Below are 12664 nucleotides of genomic sequence, written 5' to 3'. Positions count from 1 at the left end.
TGGCACAAGTTGTGTTCAAAGTAATGAATGTGCAGTCAGAAAAGATATTGTCTATCTATAACAGTGGTATAGGGCAGTGTGTGTCTATGTGTATCAGGCAGACTATGTTTCTGAGGTTAAATCTCAGTTTTCTGAGTATCTGAGGTGAAAAGACTTGTATTGAGGCTGTTGCTGAAGTTGAAGATGTAGTTGAAATCCTCTTTCTGATTTTCCGATGCATCAGAACCGAAAAAAAGGCTTGATTTTATTTGATCTCATGCATGTGTGAAAGTTCTCAGATGCATAGTTATTTACAGTCCCATTTTAGTAATCATACAACAACTTATGTATAAAATGTCCCTTCTAAAAACAATAACCTATAACAAAAACAACAACTTATGTGTACAGTAGCAGATAACAGTGTGTGTATGCATGTGCATGTGTGTGTGTGTGTGTGTGTCATGGGTGGTCAAAGTGTAAATGCTGTCCATATTCAGGTATTTGGGTTGGGAGGGTTTGTCTCTATGTATATGTCAGGTATGTCAGGTCTAGCAGCAGCCATGGGGGGGCAGCACTGAGCTCGTGGGCAGCGGACGATGTGCAGTTTCTTCATCAGACCTTGCAGGCAGCAACTGATGGCCTTACGTACCGTAGAGGAGGAGAAGTAGAAGATCATGGGGTCCAAGCAAGCATTGAGCGTGGTAGAGATGAGTGCCAGGTCTCTCCAATGTTCACTCTTACCGCGCGCATAGCCCACCACGTGGGAGATGTTGTAGGGCGCAAAGCAGACGGTAAACACCAGGAGGGTGACCACTGCCAGTCCCACGGCCCTCAGACGACGCTCACGGGTAATGCTGGGCAGCTGGGACAGGATGCGGATTAAATTAATGTAGCAGAAGCAGCAGATGAGGAAAGGGACGAGGAAGAGCGCCAGGAAGAGCTCCAAACGCACAGGCACTATAATCGACAGCTGGTCGTTTTCAAAGTTCTCGTAACATTTACTGGGTTTCTGGACGTCCGGCGCCACTGTGCTTGTGCCATTGTCCGTATGCATGATGGGGACAAGGTAAGTGATGCTCAGGTTGACGCCGGACACCAGCCAGAAGAGGACGCTCGCTATCACAGCGTAGCGAGGCCTGCGCCACACCTTGTACTGGATGGGGAACGCCACGGCCAGGTAGCGCTCCACAGCCACCGCTGTCAGGAAGAGCGTGCTGGTGTAGATGCAGGAGAAGAAGAAAAAGCTGGAGACCGGGCACAGGACGGAAGGAAGGTTCCACCACATATCGTCTGCTGCCTCCTTAATCTTCAGGGGCAGGAAGGTGAGGAAGATGAGGTCGGAGATGGTGAGGTTTAACAGGAGGACGTCCATGGGGGTCGGTTTGCGACGCATCTTGACGCAGAAGGTGCAGAAGGCCAGGATGTTGGCAGGGAACCCCAGTATGAAGGTGAGGATGTAGACACACAGCAGGAGATGGCTTACCGTCATGGTGGTGGTGTTTGGGTTCACAACAGCCTCTGGATGTAAATTGGAGAATCTGAAAGACAATGATACTGTTGAAAATCTCAAAACACTGTTTTATTGTATTTTAGCTACAGTACATCACATTCCATAAACACACTTTCAAAGTCTAAACAAAAGTGATATTACTGCAAACAAGCAGTTAGAATTCAGCTCCTTACAACATGGGCCTTGGCAGGGGCGGACTGACAATCCAGAGGAAAAGTCTAGAGCGCCGACTGCCTGGCTCAATGCCTCATCGGCCAAGTCTGTCTAGCTTTCCACATACGTCACTCAGGCCTAATCAAAGCTATCTACCAGTTTTCATGGTCATACAAAAAAGTAGACATTTGCGCCATCGCGTTTTCAATGAATGATACTAGGAATGATGCAGCCTTTATATTTCGCCCCTCTCTGTGGTTTGCTCATAGTCTTGCTCATAGCCTGCGCTTCAAAAACTCGAATAATTTATCGTAGGCCTAGCCTATCTTGCCTTTGGTGTGATTTAAACCTTACCCCTTATCCAGTTTACACATGATGCTCGCATATGAAAAAATGTGTTTAAAAGGAGCTACGAATAGGCGTGCTGCACATCTATAGGCCGTTTATTTTCTTCTATTCAACAAAGTGGTAGGCTACGTATTCATAAAACATTGGCAAAACACAACTGTAAGAGCTTGGGTCTCAATACGGGTCCTTAACTGCTTAGTAAATGAACGTAGGCTATATGAACTTTCTTTAGGAGAGCTGTAGCCTTTCTGGATTCTGCTATCAAGCATCAGTAGACATACACTAGGCCTATACGTCTCACAATACCCCTTTTCAAATGAAAAGTCCCCATAAAGAATATAGCCCAACATGTAACCAGATAACTTACATGTTATAAGGGGTTATTTGCAGTGAGCTACCCCTGACTTTCCTACAGACTATAAAACATAGGCCTGACAGTGTTGCTTTGTTTAGGCTATAAGATATTTCCCTACTCTCAGTAAATGTCAGGTTAATGTTTCCCAAATTCTCCAGCAGCAAATAATTAGCATTTTTGTAAATTGTGACCACCTATTTTATTTTTGAATGACAAAGTATGTGAGACAGCAAGGGATACGTGTGTGTGTGCATGTACTGTGTATGGTAGTGGGCCTATTTGGAAGAAAGTCCAGGGTCTTTTTTTAGTCCCAGTCTGTCCCTGGGCCTTGGTGTGCTATGTTTTTTTTTCAAGGTCTTAACTGTCACTATGTCTTCATTCATTGCTGTGTCCCATGGTGACATAAGGTCAGCAAATACCTACCATGCTGAATGTGAGCTGTGGCTTTTGTTTTCATTAGCACATTATTTTAGCCTACTTTGTACTTAAAGCTGCAAGGCAAGATTTTTTTGATGATATTCACTGAAACCGACACTATGCTCCAACAGAACAACATAAATCAGCTGGTTTTAGAAAAAATCCTGCACTTCTACCTCCACCTAGAGCCTGTTATTTGTTTTGCAAAAATCCACAGCTCCCAGCTCTTCTGGTCCAATCAGAGCAGGGCTGTGTGAGATCTGACTGTCAATCACAGTCTGGTGCAGTCTGGTATGTACAAACTCGATGAGAGGTTGCTCGGTGGTAGTGGGGGGGGGGGGGGGGGCATGAGAGTTGTAAACATTAAAAATTTTGGCTCAAGTCCCCTGGAGGAGTATAGGAGCCTGGTGGAGGACTTTGTGCAATGGTGCAAACTCAATCATCTCCAACTCAACACTTCAAAGACCAAGGAGATGGTGGTGGATTTCCGCAGGTCTAAGCCCACTCTGCTACCAGTCTCCATTGATGGGGTCAATTTTCGAGGTGGTAAGCACCTACAAGTACCTGGGTCTCCACTTGGAAAATAAACTGGACTGGTCAGCCAACACTGACGCACTCTACAAGAAAGGGCAGAGCAGGCTGTACTTCCTGAGGAGGCTGTGCTCCTTCAATGTGTGCAGCAAGCTCCTCAGGATGTTCTACCAGTCTGTTGTTGCCAGCGTCCTCTTCTATGCAGTGGTATGTTGGGGAGGAAGCACAAAGAAGAAGGATGCGGGGCGACTTGACAGGCTGGTAAGGAAAGCTGGCTCTGTAGTGGGAGCTGAACTGGAGTGCATCACTTCAATATCTGACAAAAGGACCCTGAACAAACTGATCAACATCTTGGACAATGAGTGTCATCCACACTACAGCACTATTGTTAAGCAGAAGAGCCTGATCAGCTGGAGACTTCGCTCACTGCCTTGCACAACAGACAGACTGAGGAAGTCATTCATCCCCAGGGCCATTGAACTGTTCAATGCATCACTTAAGGGAAGAGGAGAAATAGACTTCTCTGCATAGTCTGTCTGCCTCTTCACCACCTCCATGTCTTGAACTGTCTGTCCACTAGCCACTTTACCATTGTCTTCTGCCTCACTGTTTGCGTGCTTTATTAGCACATATGCACAACCCCTCCCTCCATGCCACAGCCGAACTGTGACCACACTTATACCTTTCTTAATATAGTTATTTATACATAGATATATAGACTTTATTCTTGCACCGTTGCACTGTTTGACTTACTCATTTGCACCATCACCATGACACTCATTCACAAAGAGCACCTTACCTTATGCACAGAGAACCACAGGCTCAGTCCCTGCTTCAGTCATTGCAAGCGCACCTGATTGATTAATCACCCACTATGTGGATACTGTTTTTTAGAATTGATTTAGATTAAGTTTTATTTAGTATAATTTGTATTTTAGTATATTTAGTATATTCTTTATCTTCTACAGTCCTTATTGCTTAGTTGTGTTTTTTGTTTATATTAGATACTTTTAATTACTTTTTCTGCTGTTAGTGAATGTGTGTGTGTATGTCTGTATGCTACTGTGACCTTGAATTTTCCCTAGGGATCAATAAAGTATCTATCTATCTATCTACTGTATCTATCTGTCAATCTGTCAGACTTGCCAACTGCAGCTTTAATGCTGAAAATGTAGTGGAGTAAAAGTATACATTTCATTTAAAAAATGTAGTAAAGTAAAAGTAGGAGGAAAAATAAAAACTCAAGTAAAAGTACAGATACTCCCCATTCATACTTAAGTACTGTACTTAAGTATTTCTACTTAGTTACTTTACATATCTGGTCTGAGGGTTTACAAACCTTCAAGCAGCATTATCAAGGGCATAGTCATAATATGCTTACCCGGTATTCAAAAATGTCCCCCGAAGACATTAATTGTTAGAATATACCATCACTCACTATTGTGCAAAATAACTTCTTACAAACTGAAAAATGGTATGCTAAATGGTTAAATATCTGTCGGAGAAAGGGCATGCAGAGGTGAGATGATTGCAGTGAAGTGAAGCCTGTTTACAGAGAATTGCACTGCCTTCTCTCTCCACCCTTCCTCTCAGTGCAAGTTGATCAGTGATCCTGATCAGTGCAAGTTGGGTAGTGCTTAACTACTACTATTAACTAATTGTATACAAGGCTGTATCATCTTCTATCTTGTGATCATGTAAATCATGTATATATACTTTTTTGATCCCGTGATCAAAAATTTAGTCTCTGCATTTAACCCAATCGGTGAATTAGTGAAACACAAACAGCACACAGTGAACACACAGTGAGGTGAAGCACACACTAATCCTGGCGCAGTGAGCTGCCTTCTACAGCGGCGCTCAGGGAGCAGTGAGGGGTTAGGTGACTTGCTCAACGGCACTTCAGCCGTGGCCCACTGGTCGGGGCTCGAACCGGCAACCCTCCGGTTACAAGTCCAGAGTGCTAACCAGTGGGCCACGGCTGCCCCCGAGTCCAGTCAGCTTTTGCTCCTTCACTCACCCCATGCCACCTTCTATCTCTTCCCAACTGGCATTATCATCACCAAGGCTGTAGTGGAGGCTAAACGCAAGTAAACCACAACACTGCTGATCATCACCTACCTTCAGATGCCTCCATCCTCTCGCTGTTGTCCCACCAAGGTAACCTTCTTTCTGAAGGTTCAACAAACCAGGCTCTGACTTAATAGTTAATTACATCCCACAGCAAATAGAGCCTCTCAATGCCTGACTCTTCTGACAGGAGAGGAAATTTGATGTCTTTCTGTCTAAACAGCGTTTCACAGCAACGCTAGGAAACTCAGAATGAGGTACACACAGAACAGTGTCGCAATCATAGGAGCTAGAGAACATCGAGTCATGGTCGTGACGGAGGTCAAGTCCTGTCATGTGAACCAGGAAAGTTCTAGTTGTTATTATATCAGTTTTTACGACAGGAAAAGTCGGAGAAATCACTGTTTCCAAGAAGAGGAAGGAGAACCTGGAAGTAAAATAAGTTAGAGATTTCATTAGGCTACTGTTAAAGTCCTGGCACTAAATACTAGTTATTTCATAGCAACTCATATCAGAGTTTAAGATTGGTTATATTCGTCACTGCAGCTCACCCTCTGTATCTTTGGGCTACATGGTTTGGGGAAAATATGTAATTATTGCATAATCTAATTAGCTAATAGCCTTTGTTAAAATTGTGATTTCGAAAATTAATTAATTTTACAGCCCTATTCTATATCCAGTATCACTCACTTGAGTTTACTCTTTATCATTTCCCTTGTGTGGGTTATGTGGTGTGGGTGGGTCGGTGGGTGGACGGGTATGTGTTGTGGCTGGCAAGACATTGCGTAAAAAGAACTCTTAACTGTTCAGTTAGCTGTCTAGCAGACTTTGTTGTCAGTAGCATTTTGACACTGCTGAGAGGGTGTGACTAAACCTACAGACCTGAGTCAACCTTTATGACTCCCTGCCCTCATGAACCCATCCGCCTGTTTGACAAGAGTAAGCAAATGAGTCATTTCTTGAAATTATTGGATAATGTGCCAAGAATTTCTACTGCTTGTGGTTTTATTCAAATGGACCATCCCCTGGTCATGTGTGGGAGCCATTTTATATTCCAGAGGCATGGTGGCATTTTTTTCATCGTGAGATTACAATAAATCACCAACATATTATTTTTATACCGGTTTTTAGTCATCTTTAGCAGAGGTGCCAATAATTCTGGAGGGTACTGTTTAGTATATGTATTTGTAAATATCTCATATTATCTGTAGATATTCAATATTGTACAGCTTTGATATATACGGATTCCCCAGAGGAACAAATCAAAAATGTTTTTCTAAGCTTCGTGTTTGGACCAGAACGTTTCTGGTGAACAATATTTTTTTTTCACGTCCCTTTAGGAGCTCCGTATATGTATTGATATACATTGTATGTAATTGTAAATATTGCTCATATTCTGTCTGAGAATATTCAGTAGGCTTACAGCTTTTTTGAAATTCAGTGCATTTTTTTTTATCATGAAATCACACCACATACCACATAAGATGATCACATTCACAGTGGCCATCTTGAGATTTTAATCACGGCCACTAAGGCCTCTAATACACCTATCTACTGTAAACAAATGAAAATGATACACAAAATATCTTTTCACGTTTTGGCAATTTTTGTTGCCTTTATTAACAGTCATAATGTCACAGGCACACACGTTTGTACAGACACAGTGACACACAAATACACACTCACACAAATGCACACACACACGCACACTCACTCACTCACTCACATACACATGTGCATCCAGAAGCACACACACACACACATTTTAGATTATATTAGATTCAACTTTATAGTCATTGTACAAAAGTACAAGTACAAAAACAACGAAATGCAGTTTGCGTCTAACCAGAAGTGCAAAAAAGCAGAAAAGTGCACACATATATAATATACACCTATGCATTCAGACGCACACACACACATATACACACACACACACACACACACATACACATATATACACAAATGCAGACATAAACACTGCACACACACACACATCTACGCAAACACAGGCACACTAGCAGTGCACCCAGACACACAAATATAGTCTGGCACTCATGCTGACGCGCGCACACACACACACATACAGGCACACTGGCAGTGCTATACTTACACTAAGGTACATGCAGTTCACATATGTTTTATATAAACACTTACATCAAAGAAATGCACACCCGTCGACCCGTCGACGTTTTGCCGCGGAAAGGGTGGGATATATGTAGACAACTGCCATATCGGCGCTCACAAACTAACTAAACTGGCGTTAATGCACATGCATAAACAGAGCACTGTAAGGGAGGGGCCCATTTGTTTGCTTGTTAAGTTCAACAATCTTTCTCCAGTATCACTAACAATACCTTAAAGTGTTAGGGTTAGTGAGATTAAGCTAGTATGTGTCTTGGTATGTGTTCTTGCAGGAGTTATGGGGGGGGGCAGCTTGAGCTCGGGGGCAGCGCTGGATAGGTAGCTTCTCCACAAGACCATGCCAGCAGCAGCTGACAGCCCGACGCATCGTGAGGGAGAAGTAGAAGATCATGAGGTCTAGGCATGCAGTGAGCGTGGTGGAGATGAGTACCACGTCTCTCCAACCTTCCCCCCTACCGTGCACATAGCCCACCACGTGGGAGATGTTGTATGGAGCAAAGCAGATGGCAAACAGTAGGAAAGTGACCACCACCAGGCCCACGGCCCTCAGACGACGCTTACGGGGAACTTTGCGCAGCTGGAACGTAATGCGAAGGAAGTTGATGTAGCAGAAGCAACAGATTAGGAGAGGGATGAGGAAGAGCACCAGGAAGAGTTCAAGGTGCACAGCTTTTACCATCGTATGCTGCTCGTATCGGTAATCATGGCACTTCATGGGTTTTCTGGGGACCTCTGGAGTGACTGTGCTGGTCACATTGTCTGAGTGCATGATGGGCACAATGTAAATTATGCTTATGTTGGCAATGGACACCAGCCAAAAGAAGACACTTGGTATCACAACGTAGCGGTGCCTGTGCCACGCTGTGTGTTTAAAAGGGAAAGTCATGGCAACATAGCGTTCCACAGCCACCGCTGTCAGGAGCAATGTGATTGTGTAGATGCCGGAGAAGAAGATGATGTTGGAGACTGGGCACAGAACATACGGCATGTTCCACTCCATGTCGTCTGCGGCCTCCTTCATCTTCAGGGGCAGGATGGTGAGGAAGATGAGGTCAGAGATTGAGAGGATAAGCAGGAGGACGTCTATAGGGATCGGCTCGTGACGTAGCTTGATGCAGAAGGTGCGGAAGATGAAGATGTTGGCAGGGACCCCCAGTATGAAGGTGAAGATGTAAACAGACAGCAGTAGATAGCTCACCATCATGGCAGAGCCGTTTGGGTTCACAACAGCTTCTGGATGTATAGAATATGTAAAGAGAACATATTTTCATGAAGTAGGCTAAATTATGTAGTCAAAAGTCTAACTTTGTGTTTGTGTAAGTTATAACTTTGTGTTTGTGTAAGTTAAACTAAACAAATCCATGGTTCATTGATGCCAAAATTATCATAATAGCCTTTATATTTCACCCCTCTCTAGTCCAGTCTTTGGTATAGGCTACTTTGCTATAACCTTTCTTTAGGCTGTATTGCAATATGCTTGAAATATATTTATCTCATTTTATCAATTAGTTTCCAAATATTCACCATAAGTAATTATTTAAGGGGTTATTTTTTTCAAAATTCTCTTCTGGGGTTGGGGTGGGGGTGGACTTGCCCCTGGACCCCCCTAGCATGTGGGGGGACCCCAAGATGATTGTCTTTCATAGGGCCCAACATTAGTGGCGCCCCTGGAGCTCTGACTTCTCTAAAACCACTCGAAATTCTTTAACATTTCAAAACAGTAGACAGCATATACTCGTCATTACTTACCACAGTCAGTCGACCTGGTCACCCAGAGACCATCCAGTAGCCTAACCTGCTACAGCTGTTTAGCCTGTAGGCTAAGCGATATAAAGAAGAGTCCAAAAGTATTTCTACAAATAATTAAGCGAGATTTAGCGATCGGCTAACGCATGGGTGTTATTACTATGTCAGCAAATGAAGATAGGTTTGGCAGTGCTATCAACTTACTACCCTAACGCCGTAGGCTACCTTACATAACAAAAACAACTTACTATGACATTAGGATTTAAAATCGAATGAGCAATAGTCCTTCCAAAACGACTCGTTTTTTGTTTTGTTCTGATTTGTTTTTTCAATTTCAATTCTGAAGAAGTGCGAAAGCAAGTGGTTCTTTGCCTCGAACCAAAGAGGCGGCTCTGCTCGGAAGTCGTTTGATTTCATTCTAGCTCCACCTCGAATCCTTTACCATCCCCACTCCCACTCGTGTCATGGTCCGTTCATGCCATCTGGGAATATCAGGGACCGCCGTCGTGATTGCATTGTTTTTCCCACTGCGAGTGTTAATGTGCTTTGCCGTCGGAATCATAGATATTTAGATACCGCATTGTCCGTCGAGTTCTATCATGGGTCATTCTATAATTCGGGGTAGCCTACATTTCAAGTGAGAGAAACCAAAACAATGTAATATAATTAGTTTTATCATTAAACTTTTTTATAGTCATAGAACACACTTCAAAGTTAACATGAACAAGTAGGCCTATGCTGAGCTTAAACCTGTAAGACCTGTAGGCTAATAAATGAATAAATCTGTCAACTCTATAGAGACAAACTCGGTAAATTTTATATAGGGCCTATATAATATGATACATTTTTTAATTATGCCTTCCCTAAGAGAACTTTTGTATTTACAGTCACTGAAGCAACTGTAATAACCTGCAATTTAACCATATGGACAAAAAACACCTTTATCATGCATTGTTTTGTTTTTTTTTGAAGCAGGTCTTTGCTGGAAGGACAGTAAAATACAGGATGATGTCTACTGTATGTCTTCATTGTTGGTTTCAGCTTTGTGTTTCTTTTGAGCAGTCTATTGTAAAGACCATCTCCTATGAAGTTTCTGATACTTCTTGAGTCAATTATCATTTTCACTTTTTGATCATTAATCTGGATTGTCTCTTTGCCTTCAGGATTTATTGAATAAACAGATTCATCTGAGTCATCTGATGTCTGCTCATTCACTTCTCTAACAGGTTGTTCTGATTTCCTTTGCTTTGTGTCAGTTTTGCTTTTACTGCTTTCTTTTTCTCCTGTTGAGCTGTTCTTTTTTCTACAAACTCTGGCATAATGACCAATCGTCTTGCAGTAGGCCTACAGGCATTTAGCTGTTCTAGGTCCACATTCATCTGCTTTATGGGAAGACAGTCTGCATCTATGACATGTAGGACCGCTTTCATCATTATCTGTGTCTGTTCCATGTCCTTTCCTTTTCTTTTTGTAGGCATAGCGCAGTGCACGGCTTCTCCTATTGAAGTTCACGTGACTATCACTCTGTTTGCTTTCAGACAGTGCCTTAGCTTCAGCCTGTGCAGCTTCAAAAACTCTTGCTACTGTTAGCGTTCTTACCAGAGTGAGCCCTTCTTCCTGTTTATCACACAGTCTTTTATTGACGCATTTCTCAACAATTTGGTCACGTATCATATCAGACTCAAGCTTCTTAAATTACAGTTTTTCTTAGTCGCTTTGGTGCTTTTCACAGATCAGAATGAAAATTCTCATAACTAATAGTTCAACCTCCACAACATTTAGTCATTTGTGCACATCATAGTAGCAATTTCTCCTTCCTCTGAACAAATTACAAATGTTTTTGGACATGTATCAGTTGCTTTCGTACAATTCTCTGCTGTTTTATAACATTAACATTTGCTTATGTCATGTCAGTCAAAATGAACTATACTTATGGATGCTGAATAGTCTCCCACTTCCCAATGAAACTAATAGTCTTCATTTCATTGCTTGAGTCATTACATACAAAATTGTTGAACTAGTTATCAAATTCTGTCACAATGCTGTAGAATTGCAAAGAGCATATACAGTACAAATGTGAAACGTACGTATTCAGTGTCTTGTACTCACTTACTCCCCTAACTACAGCAATGTGTAACTTTACTGTAGTTTTCAAATGGATGTACAAGTAGTGTATAGTGCTGTCTTGAGCATGTTCAGGTAGTGTCACCGAGTTCTGACCTTTTTTTGCATGGGAAAACACTGAGAGCATAAACTGTCGTAATGAAAACATGACAAAGCCATTTGACTATCTTGTTCATAAACGATGGTGTCAAGACTTCTCATTTTGATGACACTGGCAGTTTCATTGACATAAATACTTGCTTTTGAGGAATGGACTATCCATTTTGAGCAAGTGACGTGCTTTTGCAGGTTATCCACTATAGGTTTTGCAGTTTGCAATTGTTTTGAGAAATGTACTAACTGCCGTGCAAATGTTAATAGTGATGTGAGAAAAGCAACCAAGCACCAAAGCAACTGAGAAAAACTGTAATCATGACCAATAGGGGGCTCTAATGCGCCAATTAAATGTACAAAATTGAAAAAAATGAGAATAAATACAGGATTTCCATAAAAAAAAAACACATTCATAGGTAAGCTACTCAGTACAGAGGTAACTCAGCATTTAGTCATCAGATGAATAGTTTTAATAGTGTTCAGATTCATAAAGTATCACATTTACACATTTACAAATGCATTTACAATTTGCAAATCATTCATCTTTAAATGTTGTACATTCGCTGTTCTGTAAATTATGAGCAACATCCAAGATGTGCACACAGCATTAAAGCCCTTATGTTAACTTGTAACTGCTACATTCAATTATTGCAATCAATTGGAAATTGACTTCTCAGTTTAGTGAACTAGATTAGTTGAATTAAGATTATTATTTCCAAAAGTTGTCTGAGGTTAAATGTTATATGTGTTTTATAAGAAAGAGGCTGTGGCAAGTCTGTCATGTATAAACTAGAGCTAATTTCATAGGCAAAATCATTTTGCTAATTTAAAGCCATATCTGTAGGGCAACACTATCCATGCACAGATGAGGTAGTTCTCTGTAAATTAATCCCTTCAAAGCTTTAGGAAAAACACGACCAAATCACATTTAAAGTCTGTCTCCGTCATGTTCCTAGGTGTTAAAAAGCACACCTAATAACTCAACCCATTAATGCTTGATTGCACCCTGCACTGAGGCAATGAATTAGCAAATAATGGCATCCGCTTATTCTGTCAGCATAGTTGCTACAGGGTTAATGGCATTCTATGCACGTTTTACCTTAATATAACAGGGCAATTCCATGGAAAATTAGTTTTTTGTAACATCCATAACGCCAATAAAATGTGATGGTATGGTATGATGAATGATTACATGA

General features: G+C 41.7%; 2 protein-coding genes across 3 annotated transcripts; both read right to left on the bottom strand.

Moving 5' to 3' along the window:
• Positions 1-255: 255 nt before the first annotated feature.
• On the bottom strand, positions 256-5585 carry LOC121695763 (free fatty acid receptor 2-like). The gene is made up of 2 exons (XM_042076877.1): positions 5415-5585; positions 256-1517 (listed from the first exon to the last, which is right to left on the bottom strand). Exon 2 carries the CDS (start codon positions 1466-1468, stop codon positions 473-475), a length of 996 nt encoding a protein of 331 aa, XP_041932811.1. The 5' UTR covers positions 1469-1517; positions 5415-5585; the 3' UTR covers positions 256-472.
• A 1716-nt stretch (positions 5586-7301) lies between these two features.
• LOC121696223 (free fatty acid receptor 3-like) lies at positions 7302-9685 on the bottom strand. Of its 2 annotated transcripts, XR_006026252.1 has the most exons (3): positions 9255-9685; positions 7434-8738; positions 7344-7358 (listed from the first exon to the last, which is right to left on the bottom strand). XR_006026252.1 is itself a non-coding variant. In XM_042077580.1 (2 exons), exon 2 carries the CDS (start codon positions 8707-8709, stop codon positions 7747-7749), a length of 963 nt encoding a protein of 320 aa, XP_041933514.1. In that variant the 5' UTR covers positions 8710-8738; positions 9255-9685; the 3' UTR covers positions 7302-7746. The 2 variants fall into 2 exon arrangements, 1 of the variants encoding a protein (XP_041933514.1); XM_042077580.1 differs by having other exon boundaries at positions 7302-8738.
• Between the last annotated feature and the right edge of the window lie 2979 nt (positions 9686-12664).

Source organism: Alosa sapidissima, chromosome 21 (assembly GCF_018492685.1).
Source record: "Alosa sapidissima isolate fAloSap1 chromosome 21, fAloSap1.pri, whole genome shotgun sequence".
NCBI lineage: Eukaryota > Metazoa > Chordata > Actinopteri > Clupeiformes > Clupeidae > Alosa > Alosa sapidissima.
The sequence above is the reverse complement of the archived record's forward strand: the minus strand, read 5'-3'. Positions and strand labels throughout refer to the sequence as shown.